At 36.0% G+C, this 23,306-nt stretch overlaps 1 protein-coding gene across 2 annotated transcripts; it reads left to right on the top strand.

The window, feature by feature from the left end:
• The first annotated feature begins 638 nt into the window (after window positions 1-638).
• Window positions 639-21,893, top strand: LOC128234812 (uncharacterized). 2 transcript variants are annotated; one of them, XM_052949340.1, is made up of 9 exons: window positions 639-713; window positions 2,610-2,662; window positions 3,412-3,759; window positions 6,373-7,575; window positions 8,904-9,102; window positions 9,475-9,530; window positions 13,032-13,125; window positions 14,856-14,906; window positions 19,914-21,893. In XM_052949340.1, the coding sequence occupies exons 2-9, from the start codon at window positions 2,633-2,635 to the stop codon at window positions 20,258-20,260; spliced, it is 2,328 nt and encodes a 775-aa protein (XP_052805300.1). In that variant the 5' UTR covers window positions 639-713; window positions 2,610-2,632; the 3' UTR covers window positions 20,261-21,893. The 2 variants fall into 2 exon arrangements, with proteins under 2 accessions (XP_052805300.1, XP_052805299.1); XM_052949339.1 differs by having other exon boundaries at window positions 19,911-21,893.
• The last annotated feature ends 1,413 nt before the right edge of the window (window positions 21,894-23,306 follow it).

Genomic DNA, 23,306 nt, shown 5'->3' with positions numbered 1-23,306 from the left:
GACTGGAAATGACGTCAATGTTTATCAGCGTGCTCTCACATTTTGTTAGTATATTTTCGTTTAATTTCAGTGATATTTGGGTTCGGTTAAATATAGTTCATTCCGCAATGATTGTTTCGCGGCGAGGCCAGGTCAGGGGGCGTATTTAACTTATAAAATACTTCGCCTTTCTTTAGGAAACCGAAACAAATCGGCTTTTATCGAGGGTATTGTGGGAGTTCTATACTTAAACAAATGTAAATAATACGCATTACACTTAATTGGTGTGTTTAGGCGAATTCTAGACGTAGTTTTTTCCTTTAAACGAGGGTTAGGGTGTAGGGATTGCCACACCGGCTGAACATCTAGTACATTCTCTCTTTTCTTCTCACTTTTAATAAAAGCGGTAATCGTTTATTTTATATTGGATGGGTTCGTTATTTAATTTTCTTTCTTTTTTGTTTACATTAGTTTGTCTGAATAAAAAGAACTATTGATGCTTTATAAAGTAAATAGTATTAAATAATATCAATGTTGAAGTGTCTTATATCTTAATTATTGTGTTAGTCGCATTGAAAAACAACCGTCCGGAACATTAAAGCAGAGTTGTGTGTAGCCATTTCTTTCCTGAATTTTATTTTCTTTGGCTCCATTATCAACGTTAACTGGTCGCCATATTTCGGATTACGAAGAAAATTTGGACAACCAAAACAAACTCTAAGTTCGGATACAAGGTAGCGCATCATCCGCGGAAAATGACCTAACTAGAGTCCCAAACAATAATGTAAAATATCGGTAGTAAAGTCCCCCAGCATTTGCAATTTGAAGAAGTAAAATCATTGCTTGTGCGGGAGGAAATTATCCAGTAGCCCGCCATAGTTGACCTATTTTTCGGACCCGTTGTTCGGACACGTTAAATCATCAAAATTAAGAAACATCGGTTGATTTCTACTGCGCAAGTGTACTGATGAACGTTGTTATTCAATTATTGTGTTGAAACTCATTTTAAAGTTTAATTGAATATTGTATTTTTTTGTTACTTCGTGTATACAGCAGTTGCAGAATGTAGCAAACTAGACAAGTTCTGATGACAGTTTCAATAAAGATCTTAATCGATTTTGGTTTTACATTGAAAATACTTACGTGTCATAGTTTCATTATTGAATATAAATATGTGTGATTTAAATTAAGCCAACCTTGAAAATGAACACTAAGTAGAACTAGAAGTAATGTCATGTGTACATTTAGTCTAAAATAATAGACATGTTATACGGGATTCTTCCAATCCCTAACGTCTACACGGGTTTGTGCAAAAACCGGAGGTGTTTGAAAAATATTGAAATTGTATTAAGTGAAATATTTTACGGTTGAAATGGATAAAAAAGGTTTATATTCATATTTTACCATGGAAGTGCAAAGCTATTTTGCACAAAACAAGCATTTAATACATTAAAACACATTATTATGCCCCCACAAAGTGGCGGCATATAGGGTTGCCCTTGTCCGTACGTACGTCTGTCTGTACGTACGTATGTCCCGAAGATTGTTTCCGATCTAATTCTTGAAAACCGTTTGTCCAATCCTCACCAAACTTTAAACACATGTTTGTGACCATAATATCTTGATCAAGTTCGATAGTCATGGAAATCGCTTTAGTCATTTAGGAGTTACAGCCCTTTTTTGCCAAAAATACTTCAAAAATATATGTTTCCAATCTAATTCTTGAAAACTGTTTGTCCAATCCTCACCAAACTTTAAACACATGTTTGTGACCATAATATCTTGATCAAGTTATATAGTCATGGAAATCGCTTTAGTCATTTAGGAGTTACGGCCCTTTTTTGCCAAAAATACTTCAAAAATATATGTTTCCAATCTAATTCTTGAAAAGTATGTGTCCAATGTGGATCCAACAAGTTTTTTCCTGCCTGAATGGCGCCATATAACCTATACAGTCTTGCGATGCCGTAAAACCCAACTCAACTCAACTTATCCTATATGTGCAGATTATCCTGAATAATCATTATGGCTTATTTTCTGTGACAAAAAATCGAAGTGGGGGCATCCGTGTCCTATGGACACATTTCTAGTTTACCTTTCCAATAAAATGAAAGTTGACTGACACAGACAACAATTATGCCAAGCAGAACCACTTGACCCAATCGTAATAACTCGGCAACCTCCGACAAGCTTCGAGATAGACCTCGTAAATACAATCGTAAAGACTTGGCCATGGCTGAAATGTTTCGATTGTTGTAAAATTGTGAACTGCAGCTTTGCATGTGCCTTTCATCGTTATGTTTTGACTGAATGAAATGAAGAAAACCCCGTCAAACTCATAATTATTTGTTGGATATATATTTTTTTGTGTACGGAACTACTATAAAATTACATTACCCACTTTTCGTACAAAACAATTAGTGCGCAAAGGATTGGCCATATCAAAAATTGTTAAAAAATCAGCAACGTACAATTATTTGGACTAGTGTACAGATTAATGATATTTGAATTATCAACTAAAATACCTAAAAAGACCCCTAGAACTTAAATGGAATGAGGTGGAGAATGTGTAGTTCATTTTATAAATATAATTCGAAAATGTATTGATCTCTTGTTAAATCTTTTTTCAGGATTGTGCCAAAATTTAAACAGGATGGGAAGACCAAGACGAAAGCTTAAGCTGGTAAAAGACATGCATGACATTGGAAATCTCATAATATACATGTCATAATTTAATAATTATATATTAGTTTTTTACTAATTTAAAAGATAACCCTGTAAGGGCCTTGAGTATATAATGCACCAGTCAGTTGTAGATAACGACCCCCCAGGTCTGGGGAATAGCGGGGACTTTGACTTTTGGTCCAGCCAAGCCCAGGTAATATCCCCCTCCTGCGAGGACGAACTGCTGGTAAACTCCCTGCCAAATGCCCCCGCACCCCAGGGGCCCTAGGTAAGCCCCATTCCCCGCTAATTTTGGCGCAAAGATAAAACCATCGCATTCACCTGGCACTTCAGGGCCACCTCAAAGGTAAAAACATGGTCCATTTCCCCTGCTATCTCCAGGGGACCTGGGGGGACCGTGTTTACAATTGACTGGTGCATAAAAATGTTCTCAGAAAATTAAATAGTGGATGGTCCCAATTTTATTTGCTTAGTGTTCACCAAACTAAATGTTGTACTCTGTGTGACACCTTTATTTTATTACGTAAGAATTTGAAAAAGACAGTTTTGAAGTGATAGCAAACCTGTAATGGTTTTTTAGTACATGTTGCTTTTTGATTGTTGAACTTAAGGGGCTTCTCCTACTAAATTTTAAAAGGCGCATTTATTATTTTAACCGTTATTTTTTTTTAATTTGCTTTCAAAATATTTATGTTACGATTATGATCAGTGAATGGATCTTTTTTATTCTGCCTTTTCATGTTTTAGACCAAAAAGGCTCAGGAGAGTGGTGAAGAGGGCCTCCTGAAGATAAAAATGCAGCCACATAGAAAACGTGGCATAAGAATGAAGCTGAAGAAGGTTCCTAAGCAAGAACCCGACGATGAAGACATTGATGAGGGGACTTCTTCTCCAGCTGAGGATGATCAAGATGAGGAAGTTGTACCAAGATCGTCGTACCGAAGCCCCATGACTCCAGGGAAGCCACGTAAAGCGTACGTCACATACAGTCATGAAGACTTGCTCAATGCAGTGAGATGCATCAAAGAAGAGGGCATGTCTGTCTACAAAGCTGCAGAGCTGTATGGAGTTCCAAAATCCACATTGCATGACAAGGTACAGGATGATAATTTGGTCTGATTGTCATTTGATTTATATTTTTCCCTTTGATGGAACATTCCTTTTTATGCGCCTGTTCATAGAATGGGTCGTATTATAGTTTCACCTGCACTGGGGTTGGGGGGGGGGAGGCTCTCAAACACATTCCATATATTTCTGACGTCTATCATGAGTTATCGCCCTTTAATAATTATTGATAGAAATTACCTTGAATTGGTCTTGTTTGATCAAATGCATTTTTCTAAAATCATTGGCAAATTTTTGTATCGGCAGAATACTGTGAAATCATATATATTAGTGGGCTTGAAATTTCATTACCGAAATTATTTTTTTTAAGGTACTTAAATTCATGAAATTTCATCTTTTAAAAAACCCCCAAACAAACAAATAATCAAAACTGCGATCCTAAATCATATATCTTCAAAATCACTGCGCTCTGACCTCATGCTATGTTTCATCTAAGTCACGCAGTTTATAACACTTACTTCAATGGGACAATATGCCAGTTAGCGCGGATGGCCATGTCAATTGTCACTTGATTGGTTATTTAGGGTCATGATTCATGATTCACCCACATCAAGGATATTAAATGGTGAAGCCATTGAATGTTAATGTGATAAATGTTTTTGAAAACTACGAAGACACTGTAAGGGTGATTGATTTTAAATAGACAATCATAGAAGATACCAAAAGCCGGATGCAGGAAGAGACACTTTTAGTGGGACTACATGTTCTGTACATGTGCTCATATATTGTTGTAATGTTCATAGTGCGAAGTATTGTATTCCTTTTGGATAATTATTCATGTTAATATTGAGCTCATATTAATTCAATATTTATTCCATCATTATTTCGTTCAATAATTTATTTTTTGATTTGATTAAAGAAACAAAGTTAAGTGGCAACGGTCAAACACACACAGTTTATATCAGCATGTTTTACATGTGCTGCAGATGAGGTAGATGATCAGCTTGTTTTAATGTTCCGGCAATGTCATACAAAAAAACTGAATGCAAGTACTAATACTTGACTGTATTAAATTTATTGTCATTGAGGTTTAAGAATATATAATATAAGACATATTTATATATATTACAATGATTGAGGTACATACAAATTCTATACCGCGATCATTTATATTCATGTATACTTTTTTACATAGACAGGATAATTTCAAAATTAAAGGTCAAATTTTGGTTGGGATCTGGAGTTTGTGGATAAGCAAACCCACTAAATCCAAGAAATTGAATGTCCCACTAATATTTATGATTCAACAGTATCTCAGTCAGGTTCGTTTAGCCATGTTGCCTCGAATACTCCCAAATTATACCCTTGAATTGACAAAAACTGTATTTACAGTGTCCCCTATCATACAACTAGTGTCCTTAAAACAGGACACGTATATTTTGCAAGTTTGCTCTCTTGTTTAAGTATATGTATCTATAAAGATCTACCAAAGTTATACTTGTAGTTTGATTATTTACGGTACATTGTAGCATTGAAGTTTGTTTAAGTATTTGTATGTGCAAAAGCATACATGTACATGCGTAAGATGATAAGATTATTGAAAAATGATCAGTAACAACTGTAAATTGACTTTTTCACTAGGTTTCAATTTGGATTTGTGTCCAGATCCAGTGTGTTTTTTTATATTGAAAATTGGGCCATAATTTGGCATCATTCACAATTCCAAAAAGTATTATTTTTTGACAAAGATTGGACAAATCCAAAAAAATAAAAATATAAAAAAAGTAAATTTTTTCAACACTTCACAGTTAAAACTAATTCAGATATTAAATGCTCTTAAATTACTTTAAATCCAGGATCCTATGGGGGGGTCTGTTTGAAATATCCAATTGTAAATTCACAAATTACAGTAATGGAACTTAAGCAACATGTAGCATTATATAACTGGGATGACAGTTGGGCAGTCCCCAGGCCCAAATTTCTCAAAAATACTTATGTTAATACCCTGACAGCTGAATCCCATATAATTTGTTAACTGAAAGGAAATATAGTATGATTTTAACCAAATTTTATGTGTAAGTCTAAAGTCTAAGGTTATTAGATATGCAAAATCACAAATTCAGTACACTTTTTTTTAGTAATTACTCAGATATATTTCTTACTAAACAACAAATCTTAGATTTTTTTGACATCTATATCAATAGTGAATTTTTTCGACTGAAAATGGGGCCTTTTTTTATTTCTTTATTTTTTTACAAGTCAACTAGTAGATATATGTAAATGCAATCTTTATCACTTAACAATATCTCAAATCCATGATGGGGCTTCTGTGTTTATTTGTTTGAATAAACTATGGTAAATTCCCAATTTTAGGCTAAATGTTACTATTTTCACAATTTTATGGGCCCTGGTCCCATTCGCAAAAAGATAGGGGAAACTCCGGTTGGAGAATACCATCTTGGCAAATCAGGTGGCGCCAGCAATGCCAACATGCGGATACAGGGACAAATACATGCTACATGATATAGAATTCTGAGAGAATTTCACACAACTTTTGTGCTACATGTATATTAGTTATGAGGTAAAATATAGGCTATCAATTCCCCATCAATCTACTATCTTGTATCACTTTGTTTTTTTCAGGCATGTGGGAAGTCCAACATGCTGTTTCAGCGGAAGGGTCCATCACCACTGCTGTCATATGATGACGAAAAGAAACTAGTAGACTACCTCCTCCAGATGTCAAACCTTGGCTACATGTTCAGCATTCAGGAACTTAGAAATCTCGCTTCAGAGTTGGCCGTAGAGAAGGGCAAACTCTGTGAAGGGATGCTGCTATCACCTCGCTGGCATAAGAGCTTCAGGACGAGATGGCCGATTCTGAATGAGAAGGTGTTCGGGGATTTTAGGACCTGTGAAAGAAAACATAGAGATGAACCAAGACGGAAGACTCTGGAGACGTTTGAGTTTGAAGAAGATGGAGAACAGATTCAGATATCAACAATGGCCGATGAGATGGACATTTGCCTCTCCAACTACTTTACAGAGCTCAGAGTCATTCTTGAAAAGTATGACTTGATGGATAGACCTGGGAGGATCTACTGCATTGATGAGGTTGCCATTCAGTATGAGTCCGGTCACCCAAAAGCCAGACAGATCAAATCCTTGAAGACGTCATTTCCCTCAAGATCTGAAACCACGGTTGTTAGTCTGATAGGCTGTGGAAACGCCCTTGGCAATTCACTGCCACCTTTTCTAATCTACCCAGGGTTTAAGTTGGACAGTGATTTAATGAAGGGTAAATACCCAGGGGTACAAGGTGTCTGTACAGAAAATGGCCTAACTGACTACTCAACAATGAAACACTATCTGGAAAAACACTTCATAGAGCATGCCATGCTAGGCATGAGGAGCAGAACGCCCCCAGTACTTGTTCTGTATGATGGCTCCAAGTCAAAGGTAAGTCCAGACACGATCTCATGGGCTAAAAGTCACAACATCATCCTGTTTGTGCTGCCTCCAAACTCAGTCAACTTGAAACACCCACTTGAGAAAGGCTGCTTCAGACAGTTCAAAGATCACTTCATCCGAGAGACAAGAATATTCCGAGAGATGTACAACGTTGACTTCATCTCAAGGAAGGCAATATGCAAGATTGTTTCAGAGGCTTATCCAGTGGCAATGTCCTGTAAGAACTTGGTGGAAATGTTTGGTGACATTGGGATTTTCCCGTACAAGCCCTCCATTGTTCTGTGTGATGAGTTGAGAACGGAGAGATTCGACAGAAAGACACGATACCACTCCATCAAGAAACGACCTCCTGGCATGAAGGATAAAGGTGTTCAGGTAAAATTGTTCTTGAAACGTTTCCAGTCATCTTGTCTTTAGTTGACAATTTAAAAGAGATATAAACTGGGACCACTTGTGTTCCCCTTTAGTTTTAATAGACTTAAGTGAAGGCTTGCACGTGAATGAACTTGCCTTATTGAATGTAAATAAGGAAATGCCCATTTCTTGCAAATCTCTGACATGTCATGTTGTATACACTTCTAAAATTATTTCCTGCCTTTATTTGAATTACAGTATGTATTTATTTCTATGAATAGGATAATTCATGCATCAATTCAAACTTTCATTATATAAAGGTTTCCGGCCAATATACACATATATATATATATGCATAGAAAATGATTATTAATAGGTGGATGTTGACAATGTTTACAAATGCACAAAATGTTATATGAACTAATCTGGGTTTAAACCCCCCCCCCCCAAAAAAAAACAATTTTAATCTGACCCCCAAACTGTAAAGTTCACAGAGGAATTGCTAAGTTTATGAATAAAGTAAAAAAAAAAAAAAAAACTTGTGAAATAATAAAACACATTTGGGAATTTCTCATTAGTTTTTTTAATTCAAAAAAAAAAAAAATGTTGTCTCATGTATAGTGATTTTCTTACATTAAGTGAGATTTTAAGGTCTTATATTTCAAATTACGGTTTTCTTAGTTATAGATTAATTTATTAAAGGTGAAAAATTAATGATAAAGAAGGGCAGAGAGTGCAAACTGAATGTCTGAATGTCTTAGATTGTAACTTTTTTCTGCAAGTATTGAACAAAATTATGACATTATTACTGTTCCGTTTTAAAATCAAATCTTAACTATAACCATGGTTCTTATTTAAGGTTGATAGGTGATTTCATTGGCTTGAAATATAGATTAAAATCTTATAATATTTACAATACAGGATAGAAAGAAACAACTTAACATGTGTACTAAGTACCAAGCACATGTGTGTACCTAGACATACTCCAGTATGCCCTTGGAACGGGCAAATGACTATATCTTGTGATCAGGAATAAAAAAAATGGAAGGCTATTGCCAAGTATTTACAGGTTAAAGTTTGCTGTAATTTCCCTGAGTGATTTGTTTAAAAATGCTTGAGACAAAAGTGAAGAAAGATCTTCAAAATAAAACATCATAAGCTCACTCATGTGTACGAGTGTACAGTTCAAAGTATCCTACATGTACACACCCCAGATGCATACCAACTGGCTTAACATTGAGCAATAGTAGTAGCAATCTACATGTATGTTTTGGAACCTTTTCTGAATCATATACGAATAACATTAATATCTTATAACTTATCCTGGTTGTTTTATTTTCCTGTCCCAGATTTGGATCAAGGATGATAGCCAGCTGAAGCTGATTAAGTCCGGCCGACGGCGGATCATTGTGCAGGAAGACCCTAATGTGGATGATGTGGATTCAACGGCCACCTTCCTACGCGACAAGAAGATACAGAAGATGTTGGAGGGAAATGCCGGGCTGCGTGCCAAACATGGGGGGGAGTCTGACTACTCTGACACCGATGGTAAACATTTCAAGCAGGATGTTGTAGGTTATGAATCTCGACTGATAGACAAGCATTAACCCTTTCAACCCAAAAATAGTGAATTGCATTATTACTGTTAGTACATCTTTAAATTAGCCATTATTTAAAGTTTAAACACTATTTATTAAGAGTGTTCAGGTATTGATATATATTTTATGGCGTTGGTATTTCATTAGACTCTGTTGGTGTCTTTTTATTCTACGGGCGACATTACGTCATTAGAACTCAATTGATACTCTATGAAAGTTTATCAATGGCAGTGAATGTTGATGACGTGCTTTTAGTCAAAATTTGTGTAGTTTTTAACTTTTCAATAAAAGATGTAGGCAAGTAAATTTGTGAATATTTCAGACTTCGATGATGAAGAAGAACAAATGGTAGAGATGGAGATGGAGGATCACAATATGGTGAGAACAAATGTATACATGTCAGCATTTCCTCTCTCAAATGTACATGTGTCAGCATTTCCTCTCTCAAATGTACATGTGTCAGCATTTCCTCTCTCAAATGTACACGTGTCAGCATTTCCTCTCTCAAATGTACATGTGTCAGCATTTCCTCTCTCAAATGCTCTTATGTCAACATTTCCTCTCTCAAATGTACATGTGTCAGCATTTCCTCTCTCAAATGTACATGTGTCAGCATTTCCTCTCTCAAATGCTCTTATGTCAACATTTCCTCTCTCAAATGTACATGTGTCAGCATTTCCTCTCTCAAATGCTCTTATGTCAGCATTTCCTCTCTCAAATGTACACATGTCCACATTTCCTCTCTCAAATGTACATGTGTCAGCATTTCCTCTCTCAAATGTACATGTGTCAGCATTTCCTCTCTCAAATGTATATGTGTCAGCATTTCCTCTCCCAAATGCTGTTATGTCAGCATTTCCTCTCTCAAATGTACATGTGTCAGCAACCCCTCTTAAATGTACTTATGTCAGCATTTCCTCTCCAAATGAACACATGTCCGCATTTCCCCTCTCAAATGTACACGTGTCAGCATTTCTTCTCTCAAATGTACACATGTCAGCATCCCCTCTCTTAAATGTTCATGTGTCAGCATCCCCTCTCCTAAATGTACACATGTCAGCATTTCCGCTCTCAAATGTAAACATGTTAGGATTCCCGCTCTCAAATGTACATGTATCAGCATTCCCTCTCTCAAATGTACAGATGTCAGCGTTTCCTCTCCAAATGAACACATGTCCGCATTTCCCCTCTCAAATGTACACGTGTCAGCATTTCTTCTCTCAAATGTACACATGTCAGCATCCCCTCTCTTAAATGTTCATGTGTCAGCATCCCCTCTCCTAAATGTACACATGTCAGCATTTCCGCTCTCAAATGTAAACATGTTAGGATTCCCGCTCTCAAATGTACATGTGTCAGCATCCCCTCTCTCAAATGTACAGATGTCAGCGTTTCCTCTCTTAAATATACACATGTCAGCATTTCCTCTCAAACGTACACATGTCAGCATTTCCTCTCTCAAATGTACACATGTCAGCATTTCCTCTCTCAAATGTACCAAGTAGGCATTTCCTCTCCAAATGTACACATGTCAGCATTTCCTCTCTCAAATGTACACATGTCAGCATTTCCTCTCTCAAATGTACACGTGTCAGCATATCCTCTCTCAAATGTACACATGTCATCATTTCCCCTCTCAAATGTACACAAGTCAGTGTTTCCTCTCTGAAATGTACACTTTTCAGCATTGCTTCTCTCAAATGTACACATGTCATCATTTCCTCTCTCAAATGTACACATGTCAGTGTTTCCTCTCTCAAATGTACACTTTTCAGCATTTCCTATCGCATATGTACATGTGTCAGCATTTCCCCACTTAAAAGCGTACACTTGTCAGCATTTTATCTCTCAAAAACGTGCACTTGTTAGCATTTTCTCTCTCAAATGTACACGTGTCAGCATTTTCTCTCTCAAATATACACGTGTCAGCATTTTCTCTCTCAAATGTACACGTGTCAGCATTTTCTCTCAAATGTACACATGTCAATATTTCCTCTCTGAAATCTACAAGTGTCAGCATTTCCTCTCTTAAATGTACACGTGTCAGCATTTCCTCTCTGAAATGTATAAGTGTCAGCATTTTCTCTCTCAAATGTACAAATGTCAGCATTTTCTCTCTCAAATGTACATGTGTCAGCATTTCCTCTCTCAAAAGACTAAGCATGTCTGCATTTTCTCTCTCAAATGTACACGTGTCAGCATTTTCTCTCTCAAATATACACGTGTCAGCATTTTCTCTCTCAAATGTACACGTGTCAGCATTTTCTCTCAAATGTACACATGTCAGCATTTCCTCTCTGAAATCTGCAAGTGTCAGCATTTCCTCTCTTAAATGTACACGTGTCAGCATTTCCTCTCTGAAATGTATAAGTGTCAGCATTTTCTCTCTCAAATGTACAAATGTCAGCATTTTCTCTCTCAAATGTACATTTGTCATCATCTCCTCTCTCAAAAAAGTAAGCATGTCAGCATTTTCTCTCTCAAATGTACACGTGCCAGCATTTCCTCTCTCAAAAGACTAAGCATGTCAGCATTTTCTCTCTCAAATGTACACGTGTCATCATTTCCTCTCTTAAATCTGTTCAACATGATCAACTATACTATGTAGCTTTGAAAGCTATTTTCTTTAATTTCTCAACTTGTACAGGGTTTCAACAGATACACGTTGTATAGACCAAATAAAACATCTATTTCATTGTACGGGTTGCCATAGAATTATCATATATATCCTAGTGAGCTATATTTTATATTGAAGACAGTAAATCAGTAACAGTATTTTATCATGCGAATCCTATATCAATAAGTTACACTGTCTTATTATGCAAATCCTATATCAATGAGTTAGAGCGTCTAATCAATTATCATTCAAATCCTATATCAACGAGTTAGAGCGTCTAATCATGCAAATCCTATACCAATGAGTTAGAGCGTCTAATCATGCAAATCCTATACCAATGAGTTAGAGCGTCTAATCATGCAAATCCTATATCAATGAGTTAGAGCGTCTAATCATTCATATCCTATACCAATGAGTTAGAGCGTCTTATCATGCAAATCCTATACCAATGAGTTAGAGCGTCTAATCATTCATATCCTATACCAATGAGTTAGAGCGTCTAATCATGCAAATCCTATATCAATGAGTTAGAGCGTCTAATCATGCAAATCCTATACCAATGAGTTAGAGCGTCTAATCATGCAAATCCTATACCAATGAGTTAGAGCGTCTAATCATGCAAATCCCATACCAATGAGTTTGAGCGTCTAATCATGCAAATCCTATATCAATGAGTTAGAGCGTCTAATCATGCAAATCCTATATCAATGAGTTAGAGCGTCTAATCATTCATATCCTATACCAATGAGTTAGAGCGTCTAATCATGCAAATCCTAAACCAATGAGTTAGAGCGTCTAATCATTCAAATCCTAAACCAATGAGTTAGAGCGTCTAATCATTCAAATCCTATACCAATGAGTTAGAGCGTCTAATCATGCAAATCCTATACCAATGAGTTAGAGCGTCTAATCATTCAAATCCTATACCAATGAGTTAGAGCGTCTAATCATGCATATCCTATATCAATGAGTTAGAGCGTCTTATCATGCAAATCCTATATCAATGAGTTAGAGGGGTAATCATGCATATCCTATATCAATGAGTTACAGCGTCTAATCAATTATAATGCAAATCCTATATCAACGAGTTAGAGCATCTAGTCATGAAAATCCTATATCAAGGAATAAGAGCGTCTAATCATGAAAATCTTCAATGAGTGAAATAGTCTACCAATGAATATCCTCAGCTCTTGGTAAAGGTTATATAACTGTTTATTAATGTACACGGACAAGACAAATGGGACGATTATTTTCTATTGTAGAATGGTGTTGGAGTAAGACGGACGTTTGCACAGCCTGCACAGAGCACTGATGGTACAGAGTACGTCACCGAGTCCATGGTTACAGAGGAAAATAGTAAGTGGGATGGGAAATACTTCTTTTTTAAAGGGACTGTACACCAGATTGGCACCAGAAAAAGTTTTTTTCTGTAATGAATCTCAGGACAATTCTTCAATAGAATGTGTTACGCTTTGATATAATAATTGTAAAAAAAGTACCAAAATGTAAAAAAAAATGTGTCGGGGACCGGGTTCGAACCCGTGTTGCCAAAATTGCAGTCAAGCGCTGTATCCACTGAGCTACGAAGAATTACTCTAAATGAGTGGTATATTTAAGGTATATACCTAACTTGGTAATATCAAGTGATAACATCGACTAGCCAATCACACATAAGGAATGAATTCTACTAGGTAGACATACCTAGTAAACTTTTTTAATGGAAAAATACGAAATAACTGCTAAACTTAAATAAATTGTAAACTATGTGGTACTTCAGTTTGTAAGTTTAATGCATTGTACACATAAATACCAAGTTTATGTCAGTTTTCGACAATTTTCTTTTTTTCTTGCAAATTCGTCATCTGGTGCACAGTTGCTTTAAAGGGATTGTCTTTCCATTACTCAGTTTATACTTTACTTCACCCTAATATCTATACTTAAATCAACAACTCAACAAATATATCTGTTTGGCCGATAGCGTGCACAAATGCTAAGGACATTTTATTCAGCAAGCATGTCTGTCAATATCAGAATATGTATAGATAATAAATCTATATATTTATGAGAGCTTTCACAGTTGCATACAAATCATGAAACATGCTCCTTGACAATATGACAAAGTAGGTTTAGTCCAAATTTTCTTGTACACAAATCACTGATATCTTGAAAACATATATTCAAATGAAAGCTTTTCCTATACAATAGGCCAGAGTAAAAACCAGAGATAAAAATTCACACAAATAGTATGGTGTAAAAATGCTCTGGAAAACTGCACCCGTTTATTCTTATTAACACTTCTAATTAATATTATTCTACTATATCTAAGGCATCCTTTCTTAAACAATAATACTACATTTATTTATCAAAAACAGAAAACCCCAAAAGTTAGTAAAGCTATCAATATAACGTACATTTTTCAACAAAATCAATTTTGAAAATTAAAGAAAACCGAAATGTCCAGACTACTGTGCATGCTAGAACTGAATCAATTTTCATCTCCAAAATCACTGTCTATACCGTTAATCTTTTCTATTAGATAACACGACCCCTCATAACAAAACTCAATCTCCTATTGGTCAACTGTGGTCAAACTGACTGTACAGTAAAGACAATACTTTCCAGCTATACTACGAAACGCTGTAAAGTAAAAATTCCAATAAGTATGGCAATTTATTTATATGAACCATTTTAAGATGCATAAATGATCAGAGAATTTTTTTAGCATTTCAAGCGCACCTCTATTTTAGATGAAAAGTCAAGTAATTATGATAGACTAAGCTGCTTTGAGAGCATCAGCAGCATGCATAATCATTGACTTTGCCTTAACTTCAAAAGCATTTCAGATATTCAAATATAGCTTGGTACACTACAAAATCAACAGACGAGCATTGTTGTTCGGTCCGCTGCAGTCTTATTGATTAATAATAAAGGGGTCAGGTCCTCAAAGATCTTATTCCCAGTGTTGATAGTCAAAAGGAATATATAGTACATATAATACGTTTACATGTACATTCAATTTAGGTAGATTTATGTTATTTGTGGAGCGTAAAGCCTAGCTTATAATCATTTTTCAAATTCTATTTCAGCATTTAAGATGGACAACTCTCATGCCTATGCTTTACCAGGAAATTCCGTGGGTATGTAAAGCTTAGTTGAATTCAATTACATATGTTTCCCCCTATATGCCAGCCTCCTCTAGGGACACAATGTGTTTCCTCTGATGTCCGTCTGTCGACTTAGTTTAGGTGCTATATCTCTTTTTTGTTGAAATTTCACAGGACTATTTGGTACCAAGCATGGTTGTGCACACAGTCCGTACATACTGTCAAATTTATTGCACAGTTATGGCCCCTTCATATACAATAAACGAAACATTTGTAAGGCTTGTCTGTGATTGTCCATAACCACTTGCAGGATTTTGTTAAAACTTCACCAAAACAAAACTCTGCATATCATTGGCACAGATAATTCCCACAAGCGAACCCAGGGGTATGCTGCTCCCCCCCCCCCAAAAAAAAATGGTTGCAGTTTACTTATTATTTCAATAAAGGAAACAAAAAGTAACAAGATACATGTACATGTACTCCCAAAAAGAAACATTTCAGACTTGAAATGGTTAAGATTTCCTTGGGAGAGTACCTCCAAACCCCCCTGACAGTATTTTAAACCAAAACAAATTCGGCTGTGAGGGAGAGGTGCAAGTCAAAATGTTATGCCCCTAAGTTATGCCTCCTCTAATGGCAAATCCTGGTCCGCCCCTGATCCTTTTTGTGGATGCTATAACCAATTACAGTGTCTATCACTTAAAGGGGGTGGACAAATGTTATTTTGACAAAAGCTATTGATGTTCTGATAATCAAATATAATCGAAAATTGATTGGGCCTGAAAATCAGCAACAATAGATTGTAATTGGTCATGATGGATCATCATTTAAAGTTTTATTTCTTCTTTCCTCACTTTTTTTGCCTTAAGTTAATTTCTGCCAATTTTCAATTGAGTTCATTTGTACCTTCTGAGGTGTTTAGTTGTTATCATTAACAATATGGCCGAAAGCATTTATTAGTAATGAATCCATTATCGAGTACAATCGATAAATCGTCGCTGACAATGCTGTGTCAGCGATTATTGATAGTGGTTGTCCAAAATTATTGTCGCTTATGTTACTTCCGTTATCTACTTTTTTTTTGTTTTGTGGTAAAAGTCGAGTAAATGTTAATTTTTCTGTCAGGTAAATTTTCATTGAGTTCATTTTAACAAGGGAGGTCACTCTCTCACACAAATGTGGTGAACGTAAACACTATTGCATAAAAACTCTCCAAATTGTTTTTAATTGTTGATATATTTCATAAAACATTTAATAACCTGCCTCTATGGTGTAGTAGGTCAGGTCTTACCTGCAAATAGCGTGGATCCCAGCTCGATGCATTCTGTTTTGAAACCTTTTTTTGGTATCAATTGTGATTAACTTATTTACTTTTTGTGAAAGTTCTTTGAAATTAAGTTATTCTAATGAAATGTTCAATATAACAGGTTATTGAATGTTAAGCTGGTTCACAAATATTTAATATGCTTTTACATGGATACAATGCTAAGATAACTTACTTGATGCGGTGTGCATCATTTTGCAGTTGATGTGAAATTATTAAGTATGTGTTGTGTTGTTATGTTTTTGAACAGGGTTGTTTTCAACCCATTTCAGTGTAGCCACAAACTCGACACTCACAACATAAAATGCCAATTAATAATAACAAGTGTCGTCTGCCTATTAACACCAAAAATATAGTTTGAGAAAGTGCATGCTATCTAAATTGCAAGCTATGTTTCCAATAACCGAGCTAGATTTGGCAAAGCAAGAAGCAATCATAATGCAATATATATTTTAATCATTTAATTGGTTGAACTTAGATAAAGATAATATTAAAGTAGTATCCCTGCGCCAATGAATGAACATCGAAACGTTAACAAAGAATTACTATCCACTCAAAGCGCATCATTCCATCACATGACACAATGATCTCATCCCCTGCACACAGTTTCCCCGCTTAAAACATCGCGTGATAGCCCACATCCAATCAACAGTCGTTATTTGATCACGAGGGAGTAATAAACGCACGCCATTTTCACAGGCACGTACTAAAGTGCTGACGAGTTAGCTGACGATAAGAAATAGATGAGAGTTGCTGACCAATTGCTGACCATATAGACAAAGAAGGAAAAAATAAATTTTGAATTTAAAGATTTTTCAAGACTTATTTTGTTTAATTTATTTTATATACTTTTTATATTATACATATAGACGGATGTTTGTGTATTTTTAGCTCACCTGAGCACGAAGTGCTCAAGGTGAGCTATTGTGATCGCCCTGTGTCCGTCGTCCGTCGTTGTCCTCCGTCGTCGTCCGTCGTCAACAATTTGACTGTTTACACTCTAGAGGTCACAATTTTGGCACAATCTTAATGAAACTTGGTCAGAATGTTACCCTTAACAAAATCTTGGACGAGTTCGATATTGGGTCAGCTGGGGTTAAAAACTAGGTCACCAGGTCAAATTAAAGGAAGAGCTTGTTAACACTATAGATGTCACATTTATGACTGTATCTTCATGAACCTTGGTCAGAATGTTAATATTAATGATCTCTAGATCAAGTTCGAATCTGGGTCATGTGCGGTCAAAAACTAGATCACCAGGTCAAATTGAAGGAAAAGCTTGATAACACTCTAGAGGTCACTTTTATGACTGTATCTTCATGAAAGTTGGTTAGAATGTTTATATTAATAATCTTTAAGTCAAGTTTAAATCTAGGTCATGTGCTGTCATAAACTAGGCCACCAGGTCAAATCATAGGGAAAGCTTGTTAGCACTCTAGAGAACACATTTATGACTCTTTGTTCATGGAACTTGATCAGAATGTTATTCTTGATGATCTTTAGGTAGTTTGAAACTGGGTAATCAGAGGTCAAAAACCAGGCCACTAGGTCAAATCATAGAAAAACTTTGTAAACGCTGTAGAGGTTACATTCTCTCTTTGATCACCATGAAACTATGTCAGAATGTTTGTGTTTATGAAGTCTATGTCAAGTTTGAAACTGGGTATCCTGAGTTCAAAAACTAGGTCACGAAGTCAAATCATAGAAAACATTGTTAAAACACTGTTGAGGCCATATTTTCTACTTTATCTATATGAAACCTGGTCAAAATGTACTTATTACAGCAAGGTAAGGTTTGCAACTGAGTCATCCATGATATTGAAAAAAAACATGGTCGCTAGGAAGGATCTAAGTAATATATGTTTTAATTCCAGCAGGTATAAATGTTTTGATTCCATACTTCATGATTATATGCAGATTTACTGAAAATGTACTCTGTAATTTAATAAAAAAGTCCTTCCATGTAGTCAAAAGTATGTATAATAAGTTTTCAATGTTTCGTGCATTTTCATGTAGAACAAGGGTTTTAATCACACTCACTGCTAAAATACATTCTGAATTAAATGAAACAATTTTCATGTTTATACTCCAACCATAACAAGAAAAACATAAAAATGTACAAACAAAGACAAGTATGCATCCTTTCTAAGGTAGCAGACCACCAGACTGACATTTCAAATTCTCTAAAACTGTAATACCCTCAACTCAACATGTAGCATTGAAAACTAGTCCTAAATTTGTTTTAATTAAGTCCCCTCTCGTTGCACTTTCCATTGCCCTGAAAAAACACTTATTCCCTCCCCCTGTCACAATTGGCCTTGCCCTGAAAACACTAATTTCACACTTGAATTGGATCAGGTGAGCGATACAGGGCCTTCAGGGCCCTTTTGTTTTTTAAATGGCATTTAATTGAAATGAATTGAGGTATATTTTTTTTGCTGGTTTGGTGAAAATATGAGAAAATATCACGGATTTAATTACTTCTTCAGGTGTTTCATTTACAATTGTTTGAAAGCAATTATTTTGATTTTGATCATTTTAATTAAGAAACTATTTCTCTTTAATCTGTTGTATTTTCGATGTTGTTTTGTGAATAACAAGGCAAATATAGGCATACTCTTGCTAATAAGTAAAGTTTGATAAGTATATATTTCATTTTCTTGGTTGGGAATATCACTTTCATATTCGTTGCATAGTTAACGCAGAAAGATTTCTATACATTTACTTCTTTCACTGTTGTTTGTGTGATTCTAACTATTAATTTTTAAGGATTTTGTGAAGTGAATTTGTGTGCTCATATAGTTTAATATAATGATTTTTTTTTAACTGGACTTGTAACTTTGTGTTTTCTTATATTTTCATTATGTCTTTTATTGTAAGAGAGTCACAGGCGAAATACATGCAATTTAACCGAGTGTCCTGTATTTTCATACCATGAATATAAAGCGTGTGATTTTCTTAATGATTGTTAAGTTTTTAAAATGCTGGTGTTGGAAACTTTTAACTTGGTTAAGAATCAGCATACACACATGATCGTGAATCATAATGGTGAAAACCCATATGAATCCCTGTTCATGCAGCGCTATCAGCGCTTTGATTTCGTTAAGTTATTAAAGGCAGGAAAATGTTATGGAAATTTACTAACTGTAGCAAAAAACATTACTATAGCAGCACACATACTGATTCCAGGTTTAACCATTTAAATGATCATGATTATACTATATGTATAAAGGATGTATTCCTTACTCATATTATGAACTTTCGATTATTGTCCGATAGTAAATTGCTTGGTCCAATTCGATTTGATTATCGTTAGCAAATGGAGTCCGATTTTCAAACACTAGCATGTACAACACTAAATAACTTCAAACATGCTCATAACATAAGCATAGTTAAGGACTATAAGTTATTGTGCTAGAATAAAACGAACTAAGGTATTGTCAAAAACCAAATTAACTATCGATAATATATAAATTGAGTGGAACCGGTTATAGATATTCAAACTGAACCAATTCCCAACACTAACAAAGGCATATTCTAGTGTTTAGCTATTTCTGTTCAGGTGGAGTTACAATATGTTCATATTCTTGACAGATCCAGTGAATACTTAGTGGATTCACTGTCAAACAGTTCTGTTTTCATCAGAAAAAAACATGATTGGATTGTTTACACAAGAAATCATTATGAAACATGGTAAAATTTCCTTTATTCAGCAGAGAGCAACAACAGTGGGACACAGACCCCGGGGCAAGGTGAAACAGAGCCTGACCCTATGGAACAGACGCGCGTTGCCGTGCAAGCACTACAGGATATCGCTAACGACTACCAGTACGTCACGGCCTCCAGTCTCCCGATGAACACCACCGTTCAAAACGTAACGCTCAACTCTGGGCGCATGATTCAGGTGGTTGTTCAAGCCCCTGCGGATCAGGTGATCGAGTCGGAACAAATCATAGAATCCGTCGAGCAGATCGAGATTGATAATAGTGTTGATTCGATCATACCAATGTCGGTGGCCACAGAAATTGTGGAAAGTGGTGAGACTATTGTTCAGAACAGCTGATAAAGATCAAATATATGTACATGTGTAAAGTGTGAAACAATATGAATGTCCGTAGTTTGTGTAAATAATGTACCGTGTGTATATGAAGTGAGTATGTTCTTCGTTTCAATAATGAGATTTTTTCTAGTTGAATAAATGAAAAACAGTGCATTGTAATGAATGGCAGCTCTTCCAATAGTTCAATTCAATCAGTTCACTTAAATTATTATTAAACAAAATGGTAAACTTTTTATTGAAGATGATAATATGAATTTAACCGGTTTCAGTTCTGCGAACAGTTATACATGTATATGCCAGAACAAGTGTTTCCTGGTGGTATGGTTTTCTCTCAATAAAATATATTATGAAAACATTTGATGTTTTCCGCCCCTTATTGTTATTGAGAGGGGTTTTAAGTGGAATCAATTGACCAGGAAACTGTACAATTAAACCTTTATTGTTCTTCATTGAGAAAAAATTTCTTTACAGGATAGTTTCTGTATCTCTTCTGGGATTATTTGAAAGTTCATGATCTAAATACTTTCCTGTGTTAGTTAATAATAAATAAATTTTAATGTTTGTACATAACAAGTTTCATGTTGATAAATTACATGTTAAGAACTCGTTTAAAATTTTAATCATGTGCTTTTTCAGGTTCTCCTTAGGTTGCTAATTAATTATGTAATCTTATATACAACTTCTCACTTGTACAATGTAAATAAACCCAAAAGTTCCTGTTTTCATGTAGTCATTAGGTTGATTGTTCAGAACTTTATTAAAGTTAACGACGTAATTAATGACAACGTTGTTAACATTCAAATCGTTACTGCCCTGGAAGTTTAATGGATACACCTGGGTTTGCAGTGTTCTTAACAATGTTTGAGATGACTGTTTTAGATGAACTTGTTTTATTTGAATATATTCACACATCATGAAAAAGTTTGAGTTTAAACTTTAACAACGATGTCGATATCACGTTGTTAACTTAAACTAAGTTCTAAACAATCAGCCCATTGTTAACTTTTAATGTGAATTATTTGACAATGTGCTCAAATGCTTAAATATAAACAAGTGCGTGCTGTAACAGTTGTGTCTGATCTAATATAGAGAACACAAGTGTATCCATTTAACTTCCAAAGCAGGATTGTTAGCAACGACAACTTTAATAATGTTGTTTACTTTATAACATAGTTCTGAACAATCGTCCCTCTTTCAGTCAATGATCATTATCATGCATCATAGTTAGTGATATCTGGTAAAATGTAATTAGCAAACAATGTTACATAGGGCTGATAGCTCAGAAATTTGTTAAAGTTAACAACATGAATACTGAGATCGTTGTTAACTTTTAAATGTGAAATATTTGAGGATGTTCTGATATTTAAATAAAGTACAGCTATAACAGTTGTCTCAAATCTATTTGCAATACTGCATACCACAAATGTATCCATTCTCCTTCCAGAGCAGTCAAGATTTAAAAGTTAACAACTATGGCGTTAACAACGTTGTTAACTTAAACACAGTTCTGAACAATCAGCCCAATGAGTAAGGAAGATTGCAACTAGTAATTGTTCAAGTTAACAGTTGTGAAGGCTTACAACTTATATGTATTGTATCTTGATGTTTGTGTTCATCAAATAAACAAAGCAAATTACCTTGCAACTTCCTATTTGGTTCATACCATTTATTTTGTTATAATACATTGGATGAATTTGGAGTACGGTTTCCACTATATTTAGCTCCTCTTTGCCCATCATCAATTTTTTGGACAAATAAGCCTGAATTTCTCACACAAGTGGTGGCTTAAAATCAACAAATCTCACTATATTATACCCATAATTTGGGCAAGCACAGAAAGCGTTTGACGAGTACATGGCTTGTGGGCTTGTACCAATTTTGAATTCTGCTATACTTACTGGCTTTACAGTTGTGATAGAAAGCTCAATGTCATATTTATAATGTGAAATGTATTGCCAAAAGTGGTGAACAGGAACCGGTGTTCTAGTGCTGTTTAGTAACACTTGCTACAATTTGATGGCCTATATCAATTAAAGTTACATATTCAATTTTTCTATGAAGAAAATATCATATTTTGTCCTGGTATTTCTGTCATCGTTGCCAGCGTAGATGCCGACCATACATGTGGAAATATTTGAAAGGAATATAATCACACTGTGCTCATGTTCTTATTGACAGTGCGCAGCAACAGGCCCGATTTTTCTGCCGAAAATTTGTCTCGACTACCTACGAAAATAGATAAGCCTTGAAAGGCGATTGTCGCGCTCTTGTGCACATTTTAACCCGTCTGCTTTTCGAAGAAAAAAGTCAGGGTATTGTGAGAGCGCTGGTGTAGGTGTCGTCGTCAGGGCATTGTGATAGCGCTGCTGACGGTGTCGTCGTCAGGGCATTGTGATAGCGCTGCTTACAGTGTCGTCGTCAGGGCACTGTGATAGCGCTGCTGACGGTGTCGTCGTCAGGGCACTGTGATAGCGCTGCTGACGGTGTCGTCGTCAGGGCATTGTGATAGCGCTTGTGTCGATCTCGTCTTCGGGATGTTGATATAGCGGTTTCGGTGGCGTCGTCGGGGCAATGTGATAACGCTAGTAACGGTGTCGTCGTCGGGTCATTGTAAGAGCGCTGGTGTCGGTGTCGTCGTCGGGGCATTGTGATATCGCTGGTGTCGGTGACGTGGTCGGGGCAGTGTGATAGCGCTGGTGTCGGTGTCGTCGTCGGGGCATTGTGATAGCGCTGGTGATGATGTCTTCGTCAGGGCATTGTGAGAGCGCTGGTGTCGGTGTCGTCGTCGGGGCATTGTGATAGCGCTGGTGATGGTGTCATCGTCAGGGCATTGTGATAGCGCTGGTGTAGGTGTCGTCGTCGCGACATTGTGATAGCGTTAGTAACGGTGTCGTCGTCGGGGCATTGTGATATCGCTGGTGTCGATAATGTCGTCGGGGCAGTGTGATAGCGCTGGTGTCGGTGTCGTCGTCGGGGCATTGTGATAGCGCTGGTGATGGTGTCGTCGTCAGGGCATTGTGATAGCGCTGGTGTCGGTGTCGTCGTCGGG

This window comes from Mya arenaria, chromosome 5 (assembly GCF_026914265.1).
Source record: "Mya arenaria isolate MELC-2E11 chromosome 5, ASM2691426v1".
Taxonomy (NCBI): domain Eukaryota; kingdom Metazoa; phylum Mollusca; class Bivalvia; order Myida; family Myidae; genus Mya; species Mya arenaria.
The sequence above is the reverse complement of the archived record's forward strand: the minus strand, read 5'-3'. Positions and strand labels throughout refer to the sequence as shown.

Bases quoted from the DNA above. Each gene is read 5' to 3' on its own strand.
- LOC128234812 (XM_052949339.1), top strand. From the start codon at position 2,633: ATGGGAAGACCAAGACGAAAGCTTAAGCTG. The intron at 9,103-9,474 runs GTAAACATTTCA...TGAATATTTCAG, and splicing joins TGACTACTCTGACACCGATG to ACTTCGATGATGAAGAAGAA. The intron at 14,907-19,910 runs GTATGTAAAGCT...TCCTTTATTCAG, and splicing joins TTTACCAGGAAATTCCGTGG to CAGAGAGCAACAACAGTGGG.